The 26,756-nt window shown below is 31.5% G+C and overlaps 1 protein-coding gene across 1 annotated transcript in view; it reads left to right on the top strand.

The window, feature by feature from the left end:
- The first annotated feature begins 14,259 nt into the window (after positions 1-14,259).
- The window catches only part of LOC148627047 (voltage-gated potassium channel KCNC1-like), a 37,489-nt gene continuing 24,992 nt past the window's right edge, over positions 14,260-26,756 (top strand). Inside the window, exon 1 of the mRNA XM_088566320.1 lies at positions 14,260-15,850. Within this exon, the coding sequence (XP_088422446.1) occupies positions 15,583-15,850 (268 nt within the window). The 5' untranslated portion in view covers positions 14,260-15,582. The remainder of the gene's footprint in view (positions 15,851-26,756) is intronic.

The following is a 26,756-nucleotide window of genomic DNA, read 5'->3' as shown; positions in this document are numbered from 1 at the left end:
AGGAAAACGGAAGTTTATTTTAAGTTTACGTTAAAGAGTTAACTGCATCAAATACGTAATCAAATTTAAATCAAACAAAAATCCAGACTAACAAGTACATGCACATCAGCGATGACCAAATAATTATGCCGACTTGAGGATTATTTTCATTTTGCTTAATCAGTGAGGCATAAATGTCGCATTAAAACAATGCCTCAGCGAAGGTCATGAGTATCGTGACAACATATGCACATTCGATTTTCCACATATATATAAGTATACTAATAATCAACAAGGAGCATTTGCACATAAATATTTCATTAACTGGGTTGTAATTTGAATCAGCGCATTTTGGTTAAGAATCAAGTCTAAAGTGTACTATACCAGGAAAATATATGCTAATGCGGAAAAATAGAATATGTAAAAACATTAAACCATGTAAAGAATAAAATTAGGCATCGTGTCTACTTGTCTATTGGCTGTCTTAAAATACATTAAAAGAAAAGGGAATTACCCAAAGTATAAAAAAGGAAATAAAAAACAAGATATTTAAATCTTGGTTCCCATGATCACTCTTTAAATTCAATAAAAATTTAAATACATCGATCTAAGATAAAAATAATACAGTTATTATTGGGGCCTCGCAGAGCATTTTATTCACATACATACGTTCACGCAACAAATACTATGTTACAAAGTATCATGAAAAACTTTCATATAATAATAATGCCAATAATGCCATTGATTTCGTAATTAAATGACACTAAGGGCAAGCAGTTTAATAGGATATATAGCAGGAGACAATGAGACAAGATGAGTTATCGCTTGCAGATATTCTATATAGTGCTTCTGATAAATTTTAAATTTACAAAATAGTTCTTATACTTATAAGAAACATCAATTAAATAGTATGTTTAGTAATAAAATATTTTTCTCTGTCAATTTCGTCAATCAATCAATTATAGATAAAGAAACAAAGCGAGGGTTTCCATTAACATGTACAGATTCAAAGGGAGGTAATTATAAAGTAATCTAACCAAAGTTCTCAATAATCACTTCCAGGTCCATGGTCATCCTTGTAGTTCCAAAAAAAAAAAAAACACACTGAACCAGAATTATGCATTTTAAATAGATTATTAATAGTGTGTATTCATCAAAAGTGGTCAACATAAAACTCAGATTGTATACTTAAAAATCATACTTTTAAGCCGCTCCAAAAGTGTATGAATATTGTGTACAAGTGTGAGTAATTTGTAATTTGGAACAACAATTTAGGAACGTGACTTTTCAATATTACCGTACAAAAACGTTATAAAAGTTTTAGTGGCCATCATTTAATTTTAAATCGCGTAACCAGGGACACCTCAAATCTTTCCGAAACATTGTCAAATAGTACTGCCGTCTATTTCTGAGCAATATTGAGCTTTTGGTTTTTGTGAATCTAAAGCGGTTTAAGACATTTTTACAAAATTAGTTATTTATTATTAGAATTATAGATAATTCTGGACAGACAAATGATCACGTCTCATTAGCTGAAATATTGCTGCTCGGGCGTTAAACCCCAACAAACAAACAAACAAATAAACAAAGGGTGAATTCCAATGTCCATTCCCAGATTTCAAATATAGATTAAACCTTGTCGTGATACTTTGAGCCATAACTGCGACCAATTGTCTGGCGGAAAAATGTCGAAATTTGATCAAAAGTGTATATTGTGTCATATCATTGGGTGTGGAACCATGTTTCTAAAAAGTAGGTAGAATTGTCTATCTTGAACCATATTTGTAAAAATTGCAATAAACACGTTCTAAATATAGGTTATGACCATTTAAACAAATGACCTAGGCCTATAACTTTTGACCTTGATATTTTCAGAGAGAACTGATGCTACTGATCAAGAATACATATGGTTTGTAGGTACTTTTCTGTAAAACAAACTAAAAAGGTTGACCGATCCCATCGAAGCATTAAAAAAAGTCGATTTTTTGGTCATAACTCTTGTAAGTTTGAAAATGCTGAATAGACATATATACTCCTCTTGTAGAACTTGTTATTCGGAATATATTTGTCATATACAGTACACCTCTATCTGTAACGGTTTGTGACTTATTGGCAAGAAAACTGCAAAATCACTAAAAATACTGGTTTTTGTGCTATAGTGTCAAAACTCTTCACCAAAACGCTTAAAACTCTACTTAACAAAAAAAAATCTAAAACAGATGCATATTTTTCATGTTCATCCTTTTCTTCTATCTGTTACCATTTTCAAGTAATGACCTTGACATTTTTAAAACCCACAACATATCATCGAAGATCAACTGTGAATGTCCCAACCCTGTACGACTTACGGTTTAAAAATTAAATGACCATCTGAATCATTTCATTTTTTAGGTCGCCAAATCGCGTTACCAGGGAAATTTCAAATCTTTCCGAAAACTTGTCGAATAGTACTGCACTCTGTTTCTGAACAACATGGAAGTATTCGGTTTGTGCGTATCTAAAGTGGATCAAGATTTTTTTCAAAATTAGTGTTTTCGCTACGGGGCAGATAACTTTTAACAGACACATAATAACGTCTCACAGGGTGAATTCCAAAGTCCCTTCTATGATTGCAAAAGATGGTTTAAATCTTGTTGTGATACGTTGAGCTATCACTGCAGCAAATTGTTTGGCAAAAAAGGAATAATAATGATAATAATAATAATCAGAAGAAATACAAGAAGGTCTTTCCATTTAAATGGGAAATACCTTAATAACAAAATAAATCAGGGTTTCCAAAAAAATGTAAGAAACAAAACACATTACGGCGTGGTTGTAAGATTTTATATGCTTTTATAATTTTGTTATTATAATATTTTGAAATTTTTGTCTGTTTGTCATCTTTGTTCGCACAAGTTTTTCTTGAAATTTAGTAAGGGAGCGACCGTTTCATTCTTGGAAGGAACAATATCCAAGTGACAAAAGTTTGTTTTCTTACTTCATAGAAACTCTCTTGAAGTCTTAAAATATTACAGATTTAACATGAAATTTGTGGAACTGTGTTTTATTGTCAAAATTTCCACTGATAATGTAGAATCAATGATTATTTCATTGATCATTCATAAACCCCAATTGAAATTATATATAGCCATTCGAATTCTGAACAAATACAAGTACTATGTTGCCAGGGATTTCGAAAATATAATTTACAAATAAATTTATGATTCAGCATTTCACGTTTATAAATATTCCAAAGTATTCAAGAATCATGAAATAGTAAACGTTGGCCAAAATGGAAGACAAATTTATGATTAATCAAGTGTAAAGATTCTTAATTTATCACACTAAGTCAGTTATAACATAAAAAAGTCAAATTTATCTGTCTTAATTTCGGGGAGTACTGAAACGTACTTGAACAAATGAACATAAGTTGAGAACAAAGACAAAAGCAAACTAACAAACGAACAAAAACAGAAGAAAAAAAGTACCACAAAGGAGGGATATTATTTTATTTCCATGTGTTGTCCGTTTATTTCTATTGTACAATCAAATACTAAACACAAATTTAACGAACATTGAAACCATTTGCTGTTAAATCCATCATGCAATAAAACGTATACCCGCTAACCCCTTATGCTATTTTCTGATATCAGGACAAAAGCACCCCCAGACAGAGCCCCCAGGACATTTTTACTCTTTTTTGTCCCTTCTTTTTTGTTGTAGAACTTAGGTAATGGGAACATTCCAGTTTAATGCAATTAAAATGAAAACCATTTTCTTTCAGTGTACTTTTAGCTTGACTTGTGTTGAACCAAGTGTCGGGCTTTTGATATCTGAACTAGGTCTTCACATCACATGCTTGAAAATGACCAAAAGGGCAATGTTTACATTGCAATAGATTTTACTTTCACCTTGTCAATTCTACCAGGAAACAAAACTTGTTATTTATGTTTATTTTTCAAGAATTCGCATGATATTGAAAGTGTGCAAGCAAACTTTTGTTTTGAATTTTAACATAATCTGATTTGTTTCATAATAATATCAACAATATGATTTGCAAAGATTTTTCACCATTATACTAGAGTTATCATATTGTCTCCATTGTATCAGCAGTGTGGCTGATTAATCAAGGGAACCAAAGTTTAAGCGGAAATCAAAAGGGAGTTATCCAAGGGACAAAGACCAAACATGGAAAGCAGACATACACAACAAAAAGCATTAAGTAACTAAAATAATACATATAAAGTAACAAAAGTAAATGAGCAACTCGGACCCCCTAAAAACTGGGCGCATGGACCAGGTGCACCGGTAGGGTAAGCGTTCTCTGTTTTTCTAGAAACACCCGCCGAGTTGCTCACAAAAGGTCAAGTCCGGGGTAGACGAAAGCGGTAAGGAAAACTATGAAACGATGAAAAAAAATCAGTTTTCACGGTGCAGATGGATACATGATCATCGAGTTCATGATGGCGACCTTAAAACCTCTGTAGTGATGATTTCAATCTTGTAGCAACATAACCCTGTTCCAGAAGCCTAACTGTAAAAGTCGTAGCACGATACAAAAGTCTGTGTAGTTACGGCATGCTTGGCATAACGTATGAGTTGTGATATGAAAAATCCATACGCAGGTGTTGAAGGGATGTTGCGACAGAATAATAGATAGTTGACAATTCTGAATGAAAAGTTATCACGTTTGTCGTAAAGAGTGTAGGAATTGGTCAGCAAGTAAAAGAGCACAATTTATTCCCATTTGAATATCGACCGTTTGTTGAAAAAGTAATCAAGAGAACCAAGGTTATAGCGACAAAAAAGTTGAAAAACGCATCAACCACACTGGACACAAATGTTGTTGATAAAAAATTCTACCATTTTGAAACCATTTTCTTCTGTACATTTGGGAGATGATTTGGAATTATCATCATTTTCAAAAAATATCACAGAGGAGTGAGTCTTACCGCTTATTATATGTGAAGTGTACTTCTAATTCGATATCAGTAGTATTGTGAAAAAAAAAAAAACTCTTCTCAAAGCTGTTAATCCTTTAACCTGCCTATTAAACTAAGGTGTAAAGGTTTTTCCTATCAAATTCAATTAGGTCCTTTTCTTGATTAACTTGAAAATGGTAGCCTTCAAACAAAAATGTATGACAAAAGATCATTTTTTTCCTTTTTAAAATTTTCCATTCTTAGATAGTGATATTCATGAAGCACCCTCCTACGGTATTTACATATCATAACTGGTCCGTTTTGCTCGTATTTGTAATAAAGTATCAGATTTTAATTAACATAAAAGGTTCCTTTCATTTCAATTTTATTTATATTTAGAAACTTTGATTAATTAATTAAATTGCCAAGGTGTGATTTATTTATTTATTTATTTATTTTGTGTGGTGGACCTCTACATGACTTCGTATTGTCAAAGTATGTCGTTGAGCTTCAATATTATTGCTTGGCCTTTTCCGGATTTTACTCGCCTTAAATATGATGGATGTTGGTGACAAACCGTGTTTGCTTACCCTTCCAGAGTACCTTGGATCTGTTGTTCAACTTGTCATTAAAGATATTGTGTAATTATTTTTAATGAGTCATTAAAACTTACTGATAGATTACTTAATCAAATGATTTTGTTGTTCAACTTAATTTAATCGTTACATTTGTTAATCATTGTATTAAATTTTAATTGCATGATTACACCCGTGCAGGTCCGGGTGTTAAAAGAATAGGCCTGCAGCAGCGCTAAGCTTGTCGTAAAAGGCGACTAAATAGTGCTCAGAACCCTAGCCGGGGGCTAGGGCGCTCTGCCCACAGAGTAACTGGGATGTGTGCCCCAGTGGTGGAATGGGGTACCCCTGGCTTGTTACATGCTGGGGTTGTCAGGCTATAATACGGAAAACCTGACCACAAACCATAGTGGTGAACCGTGTTGGGAAAGATGCCATGTTCCTCGCACGTTAAAGAACCCTACTGTGGTATTCTCCCATAGTAGGAACCATAGGGCTCCACCACAGGAGGCTAAATTGCCCGACCCTACCCACTCTCCCCATTTCCAGTGGCAATCAAAATTTGTCGACCCTATTGTCCTTGTGTCCCATCCCTTTTTCATTTCATCATCCGTTTCATGTTCATTTAATCATCAGTTTCATGCTCATCGTCTGAATATAGCTGAAATATTGCTGCTCGGACGTCAAACCCCAACAAACAAACAAACAAACAATTGCATGATTAAAATGCAAATGCATTCAAAAATCAACTTCTGGCATTTGCTGTTCCTTTAATATAACCAAATATTGATGGTTAAGCATATCTATTTTAAATATTACATATTCATTTGACAAAAAAGTAATAAAGTAAAATAAGGACAAACATGTACAAAGGGTCATTACTGAATGGTTTTCTAAAATTGCATTTTTTTTTCATAGTCCCGCATTCATCTTACACAATGTCATATTTTGGTGGTCAAGTACGGGTTGTTTAGAGTACGTTCATATTAACTTACTAAAACTTATAACTCTTCAAGCTTTTTTCCGTTGTGTCAAGGTCAATAGGAGATAACTCTGTCCTCCTGCTTTTAATTCACATTGATTTTAACCTAAATGCATTATCAAATACTATGTATTTGGTGTTTAAATTGTGTGATACAAATTTTAATTCAAGTCCAGTGGATGAATTAAATTTAAAAACATGATTAACATTTTAAATGATTCATTAAAATTAATGACAAGTTGAACACCAAGTTAGTTACATAATTAGTTTTAATCACTTGATTACGACATTGTAATTGATAGTTAAGGTTAATGACACTGTACAACAGAACCACGGTGTCATTCCTGGTTAATTATGATAGTTTATATTATAAGTGCTCAAATTTGTTTTTGTGTTGTGTCTTGTCTCATTTATTTTGAGTTTTTATATGCAATTGCATTTTATTCTGTTGGCCATATTGCGTATGAAGATCATTTCTGATTTATGTTTTTTTACGTTTAGGCCATGTACTGGGGTTTTGACTTTTCTGAATTATCTAATTTCTTTTGCTGATGTTTAATATCAGAGTGTCCGAGGGTCTCGAAATTTCCTAACACTACATTTATTTTTACTTTCGCAAACACTTATTTAATTAAAGGTTCTCTAATAAAAATGTGATTGTAGCAAAACAAAACTCTAAAGTTGGGTTTGAAAATTTGCTAGGTTTGGTGATTACTCCCATTGCATCTATGACAGAAGGAGTCTTTTTGTCATATTGCAAAATATCCATGAGCGCCTAATATTTATATCGTAGAAATGTATAGTCGACACGGGAAAATTAAAGTCATAGAACCTGTCATTGACATTGTCATTGATTTCGGTTAGCCAAATCAAAACTTTTTAGCGAGGAAATAAACTAAAAAGCTGAAATTAAAAGAATGTGCCAAACTGCCATTAATTTGCTGAAGGAAGTTGTGGATAAGTCTACCTAAAATGAATGGAGACAGAGATCGACAAATATGGAGATCAATAACTTGTACAAGTTGTTATGCCATTATCTGTTGAACAAAAAGTGTAACAACTGAAGAATTACCCTTCAATTTCAAATCCTGTACAAACGTATCGTACTCTCAGCTGTTCCGGTAGTGTAATATTTATATTGGACTGACTTGATTATGGATCAGTGTTTGATTAAATTACATTTTGAAACTTTGCCATAACAATCAACTACCACAAATTATACATTTGGTCGAAGGGGTCACTAAAATTGGTCATGTTGGAATTATTAACAACCGAAAAATAGAAAACTCATCTACTCTAATTTCTAACTGTTTTATAATACAATTTACTATCATTGGCTAATTGTTTTTACTAACGTAAAAACATTGATCAAATCAAATCAAACTTTATACAGGGTACATGTCATTTTGGTTTGCTCTTTTCCGTGTTTTTTTTCAATTTAACCTGAATTTAGTGTAAACAAATCAGTAGGATGTACCTAGAAGTCTACTAAAACATTCTACAGACAATTAATTCATTCCCCATCATTGTTTTTGCGGTGTTAATTTATAATCGTCGTAGAGTAATTTGTAACATTTGTTTCTTAGTCGTGCTGTGTAGTCTAATAAGAATTAAGGTTAAAATTCAGCAAGAGGATATAAATCTTTCCGTTTGAACTTCTAATAATTTCACAATGTATTTAGTTACATAGCAGTATTTTCTACTAAAGTCTGTCTCTGCTACTGAGGCACTATCTCTTGGTGGTAAAGATTTTGAGAGGTAAGATAAGATTTATTTCAGTGGAATTGCGCTTACTTCGATACTTCGAACTAATACCATCCTCAAATGTATCGCATTTTACGTCAATCTGTTAAGTCGATTTGTTTATTTCACTTTAACAGATTTCAGTCATCTTGCCATATCTGTACTTTAAGCAACCACTAAGATTGCAATTTTGACGGCATGAACATATCATTTTCCAAAGTTCGAAGCAGCAGTTTTACTGCCGTGTGTATTCCCACGAGGGGCACGATTCTGATGAGCAATTCAATGGTTGTCTGAATTCCTGATGTATGTAATGAGTCTTAACAGCAGTTCTTTTGTTGTCTTCATTCCCGATGTTCATTATTCTAAGCAGCAGTTCAATCGTCTTAATACCCGAGGTTCATAACTTTTAACAACACTTTTCCTGTCGACTTAATTCCCGCGATTCATGATTCTTAACAGCAGTTCATTTGTTGTCTTAATTCCCGCGGTTCGTGACTCTAAACACGAGTTCTGCTATCGTCATAATTCACGAGGTCTATGATTTGAAACATTAATTCTATTTTCGTTTTATTGACCCAGATTCATGATTCTAAACATCAGTTCTATGATCGTCTTAATTTCCGAAGTTCATAACTCTAAACATAGGTTCAACTACCGTCTTAATTCTCCGGGTGATGATTTTAAACAGCAGTTCCATTGTCGTCTTAATTCCCGAAGTTCATGATTCTAAACAGCTATACAGTAAAACATTCATATATATTTTTTTATTTATTTATTTGTATAATACGAGAAATGGGCTGCAAAACGTGGTTATATTAGATGAGAATATATGCCAGTGTATGTTTACTTTTAAAATTGGCCGATAATACAAGAGCTTGATGATAGTAATATATACAAACAACTTCTTGTGTAGTGATTTATTTCAAAATTCAATCAATTTTATTCTTTTATGGCAGACCTAGTTCATGTTTTATTTTCCTTCGAAAACATTGATATCTGTAAATACATATTTGATAGGATTTTTTTTTTTATAAAAACAAGGACAAATTTCATTGTTGTAGACCAATGTTGAGGTTATTTGAAATATTTTTCCTCCAGCAATTGCACAACTGCATTCCCGTACTGTTTTATCCATAAAAATTGAAACGCATTCATCCTAATATGGAAGGGTGTATAGACTTGGCATTATTCAAGTGTACATTTTAATCACGACTTTAATTAATTCTATTGAGCTCTGGTATGTATGTGTAAAGTATTCAAGATGCACATTGCAATGCACTATATTAGAATTACGAACTAAACATAAACGATTTCAATTATGCCTTCAGATGGATATATGAGTTAACGGATCAATATCAAACCCACTTTTTTCTTTCCTGCTGGGGCTGCAATATGTATTTATTCTTATTTAGCCAACGCAACGTAGTATTCAATGTAATAAATAAAAGAATGTAAACTAAGAAATAATAACTTTTCGTCGTCTCAATGAAGCTGTTTGTTCTGTGACATTTTAGCAAAAAGTAGTTTCCATGACATACTTTACTGATAGATATACCATTTATAGATATTGATAATATGTTAGTTGTTCTGAAATGGTTTATTATTGTGTTGTACATTATCTAATTAATGAACATATTCTATATTTATTGACCTTGTTAGGTGATCGCATTACCGACCAATCGAAATAACAGCAATAGAATGCTTTAATTTGGCTCAAGTGCCTTCCAGAACAAATTTTAAGAGGTATTATTTTTACCGTTAAACTATCCCAAAAGACTTATACAATGACAAATATGAAAGCAGTTCTATAACAATTTATTATTCATATCAAATATGTTGTTTTTACACTTGTTAAAATGACGAATGCAACATTTATCAGTAATGCATGCGCAGTCCGCCAGTTTTTTACAACTGTTACAAACTCTTACTAATCAAGGCTGTCTGTTGTATCTTTTATTCTACTGCATCTTGAGCATAGAACCTTCTGGATTGGCAAATCTGAAGACTACACGGTGACGTCAATGTGACGTCATGATGGTACATTATACACTCAGTGGACATACATATTTGGAACTGTTTTATTACGTTCTATATAAACCACTAAAATAAGTCATTTTTCGTCCTATTTCAACCATTTTTCCTTTTCTTTTCTTTTTGTTGCTTTATTTGGTTTTGTTTCTCTGATTTTTGGTTTCACAATAGCAATTTCTAAAATCTAGAACAAAATATTCGGCATGAAAGTAAGTTGTGTTGCATTTAATATATATATATATATATATATATATATATATATATATATATATATATATATATATATATATATATATATATATATATATATATATATATATATATATATATATATTAAATGCAATTTTACCAGAAGATGGTAAAATTTAAATTGAATATTTCGGATAACTGATATCCTTCCTCAGCATAAAATTCATAAAACTATATGAGCATAAAACTCACTAAGTTCAAGATCAAAACAGATTCAGTAGCTGAATCGCGTACGCTGTGGGTGATTGTACCTTTATCAAAGGCTCACGTAAGCAACTGATAAGGAGCCTGAATGAAAATAACAAAGAGAGTCTTTTTATCAAAGTTACAATTAATAAAGTATTTAATCAAATAGTTCTTCTATTTTGATTTTTTGAGTTATTGGACTTAACCTATATAGGTATTTTTTAAATGATGATACTTGTTAAAAGTAACTCCATTAAGATACTAAGTGTAGTGCTTTGAATATTTTGAAGTATTTTTTCTTGATTATTGTTGTTGATCAAATGACACCATCAATTTTAATCAACAATTTTTCGGGAGTTGTTTGACTTCGATCTAGATTAAATATATCAATGATTCAGAACGAGGCTTATACTGATCACTTTCAAATTAAGAGTAATGATAACCATTGAAATAAATTTGTTGTTGACATTTTGTCTGTTACCATTCAGAAGCTATAACTGTTTTGTCAAGTATGACAGTTGAATATTTGGAAAGAGACAATTTTATTTCCAAGCCACAGATAAAGCTTCTTTTGCTTATAGAACTACACGATTCGCTGCACTTTATGTAATGATTGTTTTTGTTTTCTAATCAAACTATCCATATTTTTGGCTTTACTACAAGTACAACATCCGAGTATGACAAACATTCTCTTGTGTATTCAAATACCTGTTTACATTTAGAAAATAAGTTTCTTTTTTGACACATTTGGCAAATATGATTTCCTTTTTGTTTCCTTTTTTTTTATTTGTCGCTCTTAAAAAAGTCGAGTCACTTTTATAATATACCTACAACAATAGGCTGAATACTGTCTCAAACTCAAGAACATAAAAATAAAATATTAATCACTGGAAGTAAAGAGATGAAAATATTGAAAAGTAAAAAGAAAAAAAAGATAAATACGACGTTCACTCTAGTTAAAGAAGCTTTTAATTTTCCATACAACACCTGTTTGTTCCTTTGTGACAGAAATCAATACACAGCGAAAAAAGGTGAATCAATATTACCCAGACTTTATCATCATGCTTGTAGTGAAAACAGTACGCGTGTATGATCCTCTTTTTTTCGATCAAATTAATAGTTATACATTAATGAATTATTCACCAGTCACTCGGTGCTAATAATATCATTTGATGATGTTTTCGATAAACATGCAATAGACATCATCAATAATTCATATTTATAGGGGTAAGAATCCTTTTAACACAATGAAAAGCTGTGTTGATGTGTTGATATCCAGTGAAAACATTCATCGAAGATTCTTTCCGTACGTAGAAGTATTGTCATAAAATTCTTCCAAAATGATTTAATATGGTGACGGTTATAGTGGTTGAATAATGATTCGTTACTATGATGTGTAATTGGGTACTTAATGTTGTTGGAATGTGATTATAAGATGTCTCTTATCTGTTGACATATCAATTGTCATGAAAAAAGACTGATTGGATTTTTTTCCTTAAATATAAATAAAATATGTCTTGTGTAAGATAGGATAAGAAACATTTGCCGCCCATAGCATAAATGTAACCCAAAAGGCTGCAACCCCGAACTGCAACACTTCAGACGATTTTTTCATTTCAAAACAATCAATAACCCATACTCAAACTATAGAGACTCCTTGGTTGGTTATGGCCAAAATTACCGATGAATCAATATTTACACTTCCTGAAATTTCTTGTAATTTATAGACAGTTGTTTCAGTACTTGTTAAAATAACTTTATCCGAACTCCTTCAGTACCTGACGTATTTTTATCTTTAATTAGATTATAAAAGTTATGACTCCTTATTTTCTAAACAGTTGGAGTTTTCATATTTCGGAGGTAAAGAAAGGAAGATTTCATCTCTTTATGTTCATAGTTATTGACTTTGGTAATTAACAATAGTTTACTGTTTGATTAAGATATTGAACAACAGCCCAAATGCCTATATGAATAAGATAAACAAATAAAGTACATGGGTTAATTGCCAAAAGGTTAACATCTCGTGGAGAGCTAAAAGAAAACACAAAGAAACACTCCCCAACAGGCAAAATCAGTTTTTAGTTACATTCTACGCACCTAGAGAGTATATTAACAAAAAGAAAAAACATCATTTATTGTTGATAAGACACACTTGTGAACAAAAACTGTACGAAGTGAAACCCTCCTCCACAAAAGAAAAACCCACAACGGCAACCTACTCCTTATAAAACAGGACAAAGAAAACACGACAAAAAGCAAAAACTAACTTCTTTTATTAACTAACTAACTAACTAAAGATCAAAATCGGAACTAAAATATTTAATTAGAAATAATTTATGTATTGTACCACGTCGACACACACTGTGTACCCATAAGATAACATTAAATTAATGTTGACGTTTGTTATGGTATAGTTCTTTTGTTTAACTATTTAGATCCATCTTCAACAATTCTTAGAACCATTTCGATCATTTCTTTTCTATCAAAATATATCAGATAAATGCAAAAATACGAGTTGTGTATAAACCTCGAAATCTTGTTTTATTTTGGAATGTAAACTCGGCGGGTGATTCTAGAAAAGCAGAGGACGCTTACCCTACCGGTGCACCTGGTCCATGCTCCCAGTTTTTAGTGGAGTCCGACTTGCTCATTTGCTTTTGTTACTTTGTATGTATGATTTTAGTTACTTTATGTTCTTTGTTGTGTATGTCTGTTTTCCATGTCTGGTCTTTGTCATTGGATTGCATTCTTTTGACTACCCTATAACCTTGGTTGCCTTGATTACTCTTTCTTTGGCATTTATCGATGTTATATATTTAATATAATGAAGATATTTGTGGAAGAGATGTTTAACCAATGTGTTTTTTTTTAAGTTGAATAAAATAATCAAGAGAAGAAAGATATTCCAAAATTTATAGTCACAAAAAACAAACAAACAAACAAACAAACAAACAAATATAAAAAATGAAAAAAAAAAAAAAAAAAAACAAGGAAAAAGATAATAGAGAAAGTAAAATATACCTACCCAACTGTTTTTTTTCAAATTCTCATTTCATTGTTGTCGATAATTTTTTAATGTTCATTTTATAACGGTTTTTCACTCGGTATTTTGTACATGCATAATTTCTTTTATCTTTAACGTGTGTCTTTTCAAACGTTCAATCAAAACATAGAAAATACAATTTTCTTATAATTACAACTGTTACATATGACGCTATATGATAGCTTCATATATGTTTGAATTTGTTTCTGCTGTAACGCCCTATAAATTAAAAACAACCATTATTGTATACTACGAGAAACTTTTAATCTGAACATTACTTAATTGCAAATCTATGTTTTTCAATGAGCGGAATTTGTTAAAGTCTTCCTTAACTACTTTTTTTATTTTCACGAGGGACTTCTCTTACAATCTGATTTTCTTTCAACGCCCGGCTTCAAAGACGAATATGAAACTGACTCTTAATTCAGCTCCTAGAACAATCAGAAATGTTTTCTGATACAAAGTATCTGCCAAAACAAATTATGAAGGAATAAATTGGCGTTTCATAAAGTATAATTTTATCAGGATATCGATCGTTCTAAAAGATAAGACGTTTCAAAGCAAGAAACTATATTTTGTACAATTCTATCTAATAAACTATCTCCTGTGTCTTCCTTGTGCTGTCAATTTCAGAACGATGCACAATGGAACTTTACATGTATATTGATTTTTCTTGGACATATGAAATGAATGCAGAATCTGATATATTGTCAAAAAGATAGTTATGATGTGGAAAGCAACACCAAAGTCAACATAGAACTTGGAAATAATCAATAAAACATTCTAATCGATTCACAACGATCAGAAACTTCACATCATTTTTTAAAGCCCATGTCACTGTGTTAGTATAGAACACGTTACTGTGCCGATGATTAGCCATGGATGAGTCGGTACTATGGAATACCATTACATGAAATCTTCAGTGGATGACGAATAGCAATAAAATTTTTACGGATTACAAGTTTTGGATCAATACTACCGTTGACATTGTCTATAGAATCAGCAGTGGAAACCACTCTGATGTAAAATTTGTGCATAATATACTTAATATAAGGTTATAATGGCAAAATGTTAACGTGACTTCGTACGGCAACTTTGATACTTGGGCACAGGATCATGTTCCCTTTCGATGAACAGAAATTGGTTTTCAAATGAGAAACTGAATGTGATTTAACCTACACGGAATTTCCAGAACTTTTATTACTTATTGTATCACAATTACTCAACCATATTACATACATAGACAATTTCCATTTTGAAAATGGAAACATTGCTACATCACTCTGGGAAATGAACTTTTCAAGTGCTTGTGAAATATACATTATATGACGGGACGTAATAAATTTGAGTATTTTGATATATTTTGAGGAAACTATTGAAATCCCTGCAGTGTCTAGGCAGGAATCATTCTATCGAAGCTTTAATTCCAGGATTACGTTTAGACAATGTTCAATAAACTCCTATGCATGGAAGCTGCACTTGAAAATTACAGCGTATTCCCAGGAGAGTTCCCGTTAATGCTAACCTAAGCAAGAGGTTTGTTTGGCAGAAATAATGGTTAGGTTAATTTTATACTGCCATTAAATGAAGGGGGCGGTATTTGATACAAAAACAAACGGGAGATAACTTCACTGTCAAGAAAATCACGTGACTGAGATTTACTGATATGATTTTGCCATACCATAATAGTGAGATTAACTGCATTTAATCTGGGCTGAAATTTTAATGTAGAAATAGAAATGTGTCTTAATCAATTTCTTCTAACGAAATCAGGAAAACAAATTACTAACAAAGTGTTATTGTATAATTCTGATCCTTGATTTAATTTTGTGCTTAACAAGATTCTAGGTGTTACTAAAATAGGAAATTTTCTCCAATGTCTATTTGGATATGCATGATGCGGAGAATTATCTCGAAGATGTAGGCGCTACTCCAGTCAGGAAAAATGGTCACCCTAAACAAACAGGGGATGACGAAAGAATCTTGCTCAATGTTGGTGGTGTACGTCATGAGACACATGTCTCTACACTCCGAACAATACCAAACACCAGACTAGCTCGACTTGCTGATTACCACGTGCTTTCAGAGAAAAAGGATGAATACTTTTTTGACCGTCATCCTGCGGTTTTCAATTCTGTCATTGACTTTTACAGAACAGGTAAGTTGCATTTCAATTTAAGTTTTGCAGCTCAAATGGGGTTTATTTCTTTGATTCGGGTATAGCTACATGACGCATTATTAACCGAGTTTAAATCTACTGTTTATAACAATATATTGTACTTAAATTTATACCCTTAATAAAAACAATACCTGGCCAAGAACTATCCAAATTATTGTGATGAAAAAAGTATCGGTGGAAGAAATTTTGAAAAAGACAATGGACTAAGTAAACAGATTATTTTATGTTCTATGCCTTTTTTACATTTTACATTTCTTTAGGCTTTTGTTTCTGTTATATATGATGAATGTTTGTCACCTTATATTAATAAATCAATTACTTAATTCTTGATAATTGAATATAACAAAAATCCAAGTGATGGTTGTTTTGTGCATTTGTTTTCTAAGAAAAATTCTAGATTTTATGTGCCTTCATTTTGAAAAGCTTTTTTCATTTATATGTGCCTGCCTCTTTGATAGCTTGAAGTGACAAGACGGAATAATCAAATATTCATAATGTCTGGAATAAGTTTTCATACGATTAAGAAATTTAATCAATATTCTATAATTTTAACAACAGTTTGTTGCCCATCTGAAAACATATTCTAATACATCAGTAAAGTGTGTAATATAATACCCTTTTCGATGTAACGAGGTCCATATTCATGCATTCTTTGACATTAAATATTGTGTTATGCAGTGGATGATAATTAATATACTGCCACCATAATTAATTAAAGGACATAGAACACAATACCCAGCTTGCACTTTATGCTCGTTTATCACGTGACCTGTCAATAGAAACGGGTATCGTGGGATATAATTTCTTTAAGCATATCATATATGCATTCATTTTAAGTTGATCAATATTGTCAGAGATATTATTTGTTTCCTGATCTATTCTTGACCTTTTTTGAATTGTCATGAATAATAGGTAGTGACCATTGTCATTAGAATACTAGTATATTGATAATTTGATAACATTTCAACTGTCACCAAAGAATTTTGCGTAATTTCCAGTTCTACTGTCGATAGACATTTTTTTTTAAATTGCGCAAACGATACATTTTGCGATATTGAGTATTACAATAAAATTATACCTTGGAAAATCATGATAAATACGTTATTTTACTAACGTAATGCTAAACAAAAGGGTCAAGCTGAAATCAGTCATGAACTTGAAAAAGTCGTTAAGTCAAAATGTTGGGTAAACCAGGTTTCATAGCGTGATACACCTCCCGCTTCCATTACGGTTTATTTTTTCTAGTATACTAGTGTACTACAATACAAACCAGCAGCATTAAATTGCTACCAGGAATTTTTTTCTAATCAGTAGTCAAAACAGTTTAGAAATGTTTATCAATGAATAAGTGATTAATAAGAGAAATCAAGGGAACCAAGGTTATAGCTGTAATCAAAAAGCGGTAAACAAAGAACATAAAGTAACTAAAATCATACATACAAAGTAACAAAAGCAAATGAGCAACTCGGAATCCACTAAAACTGGGAGCATGGACCAACAAAAAGGAACTAAATACTCTTAAAATACAAGTCCAATAAAGAAGACAATGACTTCGAAATAAGTCTTGAACTTTGTAGAGAAGACATGTCATGTTGAGGATAAAAACAATATGATACAAGTAAAATAAAGTATACACTATAAAAATCCATCATATTGAAATTGACAGAAAAGAAAACTTCTCAATAAGATCTTGATATCAGAAATAAACTTTTAAAGGCAATTAAGACTTATTTTTTATAACCTTTGTCCCTCAGGCAATGATGGCGCATTCAGAAAACAGAATTGTGGTATCCAGCTTTGGCATACCTTAACACTTGAGAAATATAAATATCATGTGCATGGGAAGCTGTCTATTACTGCACATGTAAACAAAAATTAAATCAAAATCATCTCGTTTGTCGTATATTTTTTTAAATGAGAATATTGTCATCAAATTCAAGATGAAGGTCTAAAAATGACGCTTTGTCAGAAGTCTCTTCCATTTTTAGCTCTTGTAGACATATAAATAAAAGCCATTCTCAATATTTATGAGTATCAATGGGGAGAATGTCGTCAATATATCAATTTGTGAAATTTAAGGATCTTTATTTAGTTTAACCTTTTTGCCTTTCACAAGATTTTGAAGATGACACCGGGAGATCCCGATAAAAAGTGTAAATAAGTACTCCAAACCAAATATATTCAGTAGGAATCCAAGTTCTGCCAATTCGAAGAAACTGAAAAAAACATCTACTTAACCATTTAACGTTTAATATGGTCAAATAATAACATAGAAAGTCACATATTATGTGGCAAAAATCACCTTCCATTCCTATGTAGGAATCAATGTTGTGTAAAATAAATAACCACAATTTTATCCGAAGAACTTATTTGTTCGTTGTAAGTTGTTATGTAGCTATATATTATATACCTGAGCTGTATTTAATTAAAGAAAGGTCAACGCGTGAGTAACCAAGCTATCTATCAACAGCGGTTTGTTCGTGTAATAATTTGTTTAAATGTCACTCATAATTTGATATAATCACCTATCTTGTTTCTTGTGTTTTTAAATAACTATTATTATTATCATAAAATAAATGATTCATTTAAAGATGAAACGCATAGATGATGTGGAAAATAAACAAATGTTGGTCGACCACCTGATATGGGCAAGGCAAGTGGGAAGTCACTGAGTCTGTACTTGTGGCACACTTTCTTCCTCGTAATAATGGAAGATACAATTATTTTGTGATTTACTAGAGGGGACAAAGAAACTGGTCGACATTTTACTAATCCACTACCACAGTTCCTCTGGTACTTTGAAAAGGAGTCCAAAAATAAACACAACTGTTCTGTACAAATACCATGAAGGATGCCGTTTTAAGATCCGGTTGTCCGGTTTGAGCTAAAACTTTTTTTATCAATGGTCTTACAAAAGAAACTAAGTTAAACTATGTCTTGATATGAGTTTCTATTTCCGAAGCGTAACATTTTTGCGAAGATTTTGAATGAAGTCAAAGGCTAAAAATAAATAAGTCCGGAAAATTTGAGTTGTTTTCAAATGTTTTACTGCAGTCATGTCATCAGATTTTTAAAGTGAATTATCTGGTCATCTGTTTGATAAAGCACTGAAATATCTATTTATTTTTTAACAATCTATCTAAAACTTAGAGTAGTATTCTCATGTGGCTATTTGGAAAAACTCTATTATCGGTACACCTCTTTCTATGCAATTACTAGTATAAGATGAAGATATCATGAGGTCATTAAAAGTTTTAGAACTTTTACATTCAAAAATTTCCTGGCGAATACCGACGCTCTAGGATCTTCAATTAGTCATACATTTTGATAGGAGTTTTTTGATAATTTATCATTTAATTATTGTAAAGTGTTTATTGCTTCCCATACAATAATGGTAACGATGTCATTGAGGTATATATCTTCCGAATTGCAGTACGGTTCCTCTCAGGTGTTAAACATATTACTTACAACGTTTTTATCTCTCTTCAGTGCTTAGTTTCATTTCTAATGGTTTATGAATATTGCTAAAAGAAACAAACTTGATCTTACCAATACTAATGAAATTGATATTTTAAGTCGTCCGAGTCGTGAACTGTACTTAGATTTTTTATACGAGATAACTGCTGGGAATCCTCATCTTTATTTATCATCTATTCACATAGAGATTGCTTTGTTTTAATAGATGTTTTTATCTTAATATCTTAAGACATTTTCTTAGAAATTAAAAAAAGTACCTAAAGGTATTTATGGAATTAAGTAGCATATCTTTACAAATTTTCTAACCCAGGCTTCTCATTTGCTTTGATTTTGATATAACTCGCCCAATATTTTTGTAATGAAATGAAATAAGATACTACTTTATTGTTGTTTGTGTTCATGTTATAATTTTATATTATACTTCCACTGCTGTACTTATTCAGTTTCATCTGAATATTGATTACACCGTATCATGTAATGGAGCATTTATTGTTCATTTGATAAATCATTTAATTTTGTGCGATATTAGTATAGATATCCCCATCCGAACATTTCTTCACAATTTAAATCAATACAAAACGCAATTACATCGATGTGTTTGCGTTCTGCATTCAACAATATTATTGAATTCTAAAACTTCGTTGATATAATGCAGTTTTTAAACCAGCGAAACTTGCATATCGGATTTCAAACTCCAAGGAGAGGCAGTCATTCAAAGTCAAAAAAAGCGATAGAAATATGTGGTTGTATGAAGTTTATAACTATCGTTCTGAGAATTAGTATACCTTTTAATTTGATTATTGATGAGAATTTTCTAAGAACGAGGAGTAAAAAAAATAATTAATATATTTATAATGTAAATACTTTAGATTATGCTGGGGCAAGTCATTTAGGATGTATGTTTGTAAAATAGTCAAATCAACCGTATTTTGACTCTGTACAATTTGTCTTTTTATTAGTTTTTTTTTTAGTGATTTTTTAATTTCTAATATTTACTCTTGTTTGTGATTGCATAAGATAAAGATAACATGAAAAAAACTCTATACAATTTTCGTTGCTCTGAAACTATTTGTGTAAAGTTATAAAGCAAGTTTGCTGGTCAGTTACTGACAGTATATACTGTTGTCTTTTTTTTTTTTTTATAGTTTCCTTATAAAGTGTTACTTGAATAGTATTATTCTGTTTTAACACATTATATTTAAACTTAATAGTACAGAATATCTTAACACATAGCGAAAATATAACACAGATACAGTAACTTGGTATTGTAAGTGATAACTTGTATTTACAATTGTTTGGGACAATCTGATATATAATGATCACCCGTACATAGTTTAGTACAATTAGTTTCAATTATAAGTTGTTTTCATTATATATTGTGGATACACTACATAAAGAAGGTGAAATGAATATCAGTGGTGATTAAAAAAAGGGCATTTCAAACATGATTTTACAGCAATAGTGAGACAGTTTAAGGCATATATGTGTTCATTATTGCATAATTGACCAGGTTATTATAAACGAGTTTGCTTTTGGTTCAGAATTGGTACGCGAGGTATTATAAGAAATTTTTATAGTAATATAGGTTTTATAGCAACATCAAGAAATTATTGAATCATTATTTCTAAGACTTATTATCTTCATATTTGAACCAACATTTTGGCAATATGACCATCGGCAATTATTGAATCGTTATTTTTAAGTCTTGTTATCGTTATAATTAAATAAACATTTGATTCGTTATTTTTACAAATCGATTTAACAGACGTCAAAATTTTAAGACCGTTTAAGTACCCCCTTCAACAAAACACAAACTATAGAATTGTTGTTGAAAATAAACCTTTTATTATATCAGCAATTGGTCGTGCAGCACAATGCATTATAAACTCCTCAATTTTTGTAATTTAGTCATATCTAACAGCATATCGACAAATTCTAATTCATTCTTCAAATAATAGCGGGACCAATCGATGGAGTTCAGATTAATCATTGAGGGAAGATCTTTTTTTATGGCTGAGCAGAGCAAGATTTCAGCAGACGATTACACAGTTATGTCATCCCTGACATTTCTCAGTTTTGTAAATTTACTTCATTATACAAAAAAGATCAGATACATTTGATAAAAAAAAATGAATTTACAAGTTTTGACTGGTACCAGTCCTTTCTTCTGATTTTGTAAAATACCATACCATTTACTTAAAAACAAAAATGGAAACAAATATAGGCGCTCTATTGTTTTTGATACAATGTATCTCTTCTACAGAATGGCTGAAAAAAAAAAATAAATTAAAAATTACGAAAAATATATAAAGCAATTATGATAAAATAATAAATACAGTCTGAAAAACAAACATAACAAATAATAATTAAATGTGAAAGGACGGCAACTGTTACTTAATATACTTTGGAATACTCTTCCGCATTGAAATCACCTACTGCGTGGTGACCAGAAGAAGTTTAATTTTTCGTTGCCTGGTGGATGGCTATCTCATTGGCCATCATACCACATCTCCAATTTTTATATCTTTATCGTAGAATTTCGTCTGTCGAATAAATGATAAACTGCTAATAGTTCTATGCTGTAATCGCTGCCATTTTTATGTCCGATCATCATGTTATGTTTTGAGTCAAATGAAGTTATCCTGATTGCTTGGGATGAAATTATCCTGAACTAATTTCTTGGTAACAGTACATTGAGTTCAACATCTTTAAACAGAGGTGTTGACATTTGAATACTTGCATGTTTTTTCTTGGAATTCCCTACAGAATGATTAACTTTAGTGACAGACAAGATAGATGGTAGGTTTTAACTGACACGATGGTCGGACGATTTTATCTTTTTTGCTTTTCTATTTGAATTTTATATCACTCCGTCTGTGTTAGGCTTTATTCATGACGGTATCAAGTATGCTAATTATCAGTCTTCTGGTCTCTTTAAAACCACTTGGTGGTATTCTTAGGGACTTTTTAACAGTATATCTATCCTGTATCTATATATGTTCTGACATCGATGTTTCTTATTATGTAATGTGTTAATTCAAAATCGTCTGTCTTTTGGTAATTGATTGTTATCGTTTCATCTCAATTCTCCATACTCTTTAAAATTGCACCACCGAACAAAAACAATGCATTTGTTTATGCAGATTTTTTCTATTTTAAAGTTTAGAAGTGAATTATGATATTATGTGCTATTGAGTATTAAGTTACTAGCCACGAAGAGTGTTCAGTGACTTCATGTTTTATTATTATTTTTTTTATGATTACTATTTTGTACTTGTCCAAGCCAGTTTAAAAAATTCTTACTCAACGACTAAAAAAGGAAAACAATTTGAAAGTTTTTCATATACAACATAATAAAAATTAGAAATACTCATAATAAATAAGTCCTCAGAACAAGCGTATCTGCAAATCTGACAAACCGCCAATTTTGGTTGTTGTATTTTATTATATTTTTGTGTGCGTCAAAAGCTAATTCATAATTAACAAATAATGTTTATCATTAATTAACATTTCTTAAATGCATATTTAATCAAGCACACCCTATTGTGTTGCTTTACATTCATTACATTACATTGGATCTATCAGGATTGCTGAAAGAAGATGGTTTTTCTATTGACCATATAATGCGATAAAAACGCCACTGCACTGCCTTTCCTGTCTCAGTTAAAACGAAAAGGAAATAGAAAAGGTGAACTGGAGGTCATGAATGCTGATTCTTAAAATGTGCAAACATTGTTCTTTTGTAGCGTTGATTGTCAAGAATAATTATCAAACTTCTTTAAGGACTTTTCATGCCATATTTCCTGAACTTTTAGAGGGGTGAATCAATGACAAATAGTAATATGCATACATAAATAACAATAATTGGATATGGGAATAGCTAAGTATTAAATTAAGATATCTTTCTGACTGCTCTTTAGATAACATGCAATAGTCATCTCATTATTCTGTCATATGAAATTGAAGAAGTTATTTATTTTCTAATTAAGTCAATTCTTGTTCTTGTTTTGTTTGATTGCCATTTTTTCATGACAGAAAATACAAGGAACGTAACAATGAGTAAACTGCTTTAAACTCTTAGTGCGCTTTATTGTAAGGACATTTTAAACAAAATTTATTAAAAGATCATTTATAATCTAGGTTGGCGTCTCTATGGAGTTCAGTAGTGTAGCATTGTTTCGTGTTTATTTTGTGCAAGTTATCAGAGGGTCACTATTTATCGAATCCTTTTTCGTCCAGAATCACAAATATGAAAACCTTAGGGAAAGTGCTGCTATATAAAGGTAAAAACAAAATTACCGAACTCATTATTGTAAAAATCATATTTTTCCCCATCACCATTCGCATTTACCATAACAAATCATACAATATTTTTGACGGCTTTAATGATGACTTGCAGTACCTATCTAGGTACAATAAGCAGATCATAATATGTTTCTTAAAGAGAAATCGTCATGTGAAGTTACAGTTACTTGTCCCCCTACTTAAGCCTATATATGTAATGTGATGAATGGATATACTTATTAGTGGTTAGTTTTGTTCGTTTTGTTTGTTGGGGTTTAACGTCCGAGCAGCAATATTTCAGCTATATTCAGACGATGAACATGAAATGGATGATAAAATGAACATGAAATGATGATGAAATGAAAAAGGGATGGGACACAAGGACAATGGGGTAGACAAATTTTGATTGCCACTGGAAATAGGGAGAGGTGGGTAGGGTCGGGCAATTTAGCCTCCTGTGGCGGAGCCCTATGGTTCCTACTCCGGGAGAATACCACAGTAGGGTTCTTTAACGTGGCATCTTTCCCAACACGGTGCACCACTATGGTTTGCAGTCAGGTTTTCCGTATTATAGCCTGACAACCCCAGCATGTAACTCAGGTATATTTGGAGTTTTCGGTCTGTTAAGGTGTTAATGTCTATCGATACTAATCAGAAACACTAGATCCCTCATACTAATTGGGTTTTATTGTCATTATGTCTCGTTGATTTCAAAGGTAAGGCTTTAGCTTAGTTAAGAATTTTACCAACTTAGTGAAGGAGCAACCTCGGCGCAGCTTTATTGGTCCTTATTCATATCCTCTTTCAATATTCAAACATTATCATAAGTATATGTAATAAGAAAGGTACATAATACCATGAATCCTCGTCCATTTAATCTTCGTATTGCAATGATACATTGTAAGAATCGCACGTCTATACAACAGTATGTTGATAAATTATGGTTCAAGAAAAGCTTTTAAGGTCGCATTAAGACAGACCCCTGTTCATTCTTAGTCTTTATTGTTGGATATGCGTAGGTTGAAACAAGTGCAAGACTTACTCTGTATTATAAAGATAAGTTTTTTTCTCGTTTTTGCAAAGATATAATGTGTCTTTTAACGATAAAATTCCTTCCATTTAGTATGTACATCATCAGTACATAAGAAGGCATTCGACTCGGGTTTTATGAAACGTTTTAACGGTTAAACTTAAGTAAACGTTGGAAATAGGCCGGATGAGAGAATATCAGTATGATTCAATTAATATAATTAGATTGCTGTAATAATAAAATATTGATTGGACAAGTTTAGTTGAATTCTCCTGATAAGATCCCCAGTATCAAACATTTGTGGTACAATGGTACCCATAGCTTCAAATTATTCTGGCCACTAATTTAATTATCACGTATGTATAACCTCGGTTGACCAGCTATGGAGAACCAAACAGTGATATAAGATGATATGTCTGACTCTCACATTGACGTAATGCCATAATGTAAAATAACTTGAAATGATATGGGCCTGTCTGTTTTATGTTTGATACATGATGGAAACTCATTCATTTTGATTTTGCTAATTAAATATCGATTTGACCGTGAAGGATCGTAATGTTGCTTTCATGCTTTAGAGTTCGATAAGTATATGATCTTGTTAAATCTGTCTGGGTTTTTGATGTTTTAATGTTGAACATGCAAATAGCGACCTAAACATATATTTTTATGTGACCGCTCTCTGGTATTAACTGGCTAATAAAACAGCAAGTATAGAGAAAAGCGATCGTTATTTAATTTCACACTTTTCATTTGCTTTTTGTAGGATTTTGATCCTGCAGGTTGTCGGAAATAGTAAAGTTTTAGTTTTATAAGGGCAGGTTTGAATAAAGATTTTCTAATATTAATCTGATTTTGCATGTAAAATCTCTTCGAAGTTAATGAAATATTAAAGTTGTGTCCCTCGTTACGGATTAATTAAATAAACGAATGTAGGTATTTTCTTTAAATACGTATCTGTCTTCTTTTTTATTATATCTGTAAAAGTATTTCCTTGGTTTGTTCATTTTTCATGATAGTAAGTGGTCGTTATGTATTTTCCTCGACATTTTTTAAAGAAAACATTGTAAAGTTGCTTATTTTTATTTACGTTTTCCTGTATTTTATGCTGATAAAAATTCACTCTTTGCAACACGTGTACAGGATATCAAATCTTGCAATATTAATATGATTGGTATTTTTGTATTTTTAAAAATACATTTAAATGTGGTTTACGTACTATTTATTCTGTTACAAAGGATGATAATGACAATCAAAACATTGTTTACTCTTCCAGTTTTCTTGGATACATTACTTAACATTGCTTTTTACAGAGATGTGTCATATTGGAGGTTAAGTGGCAATAGGTTGTTGGATCAGAATAAGGTATAGGATCGGTGCCATATAGTTGGATAAGAATAAGGTATAGTATTGGGGCCATATAGTTGGATCAGAATAAGGCATATGATTGGGGCCATATAGCTGGACCAAAATAAGGTATAGGATTGGTGCCATATAGTTGACAGTTTGTTGTGAGAGTTAAGCTTATTGTGTTGGTTTTATACAGTAACCTTATTGATTGATTGATTGATTAAGTATCAATGAAATACGTAGCAAAGTACATGCGACTTCAAAGGTCATTCTATCAATCTCAATCATAGAATCCGTACGTTTGAATCCGGTTTTCATTTACAAGTTCTAGATGAAGGCTGTATTATCCTTGCAATAGTGAGTTTAATTTTGCGGAGCTTAGACATATAAGTCAACTCGTTCCTATGCAAGACATGTTTAAATGTCGTATTCAAAGTTCTGAGACTGACACTAACAACATTGGACCAAGATCAGAGAGTAATAACATGACTTCCAATAAATGTCTGATTTCCTTATCGTTGATTAAGACTAGACTTAGATGGCAAACATAGGAAAATACATCTGATGAGAGTCGTGAAAAGAATTTGTAATGTGATCTAGTATGCACAATATCTGATTGGTTTCTTCATGAAGTCAGTTTGTCATCCTTCAAGTGCTTCGTTAGGAATATTCTTACCAGTAATTGGGTATTATTGATATATCATTGAAGTTGGTGTAAATTTTGTTTGACCTGTTGGTGATCTG

The sequence above is a fragment of the Perna viridis genome, chromosome 1 (assembly GCF_037379345.1).
Source record: "Perna viridis isolate PV_CMFRI_1.1 ecotype Kerala chromosome 1, ASM3737934v1, whole genome shotgun sequence".
In the NCBI taxonomy this organism is placed as follows: domain Eukaryota; kingdom Metazoa; phylum Mollusca; class Bivalvia; order Mytilida; family Mytilidae; genus Perna; species Perna viridis.
Note: the sequence above shows the minus strand (reverse complement) of the source record. Positions and strands in the feature narration are given on the sequence as shown.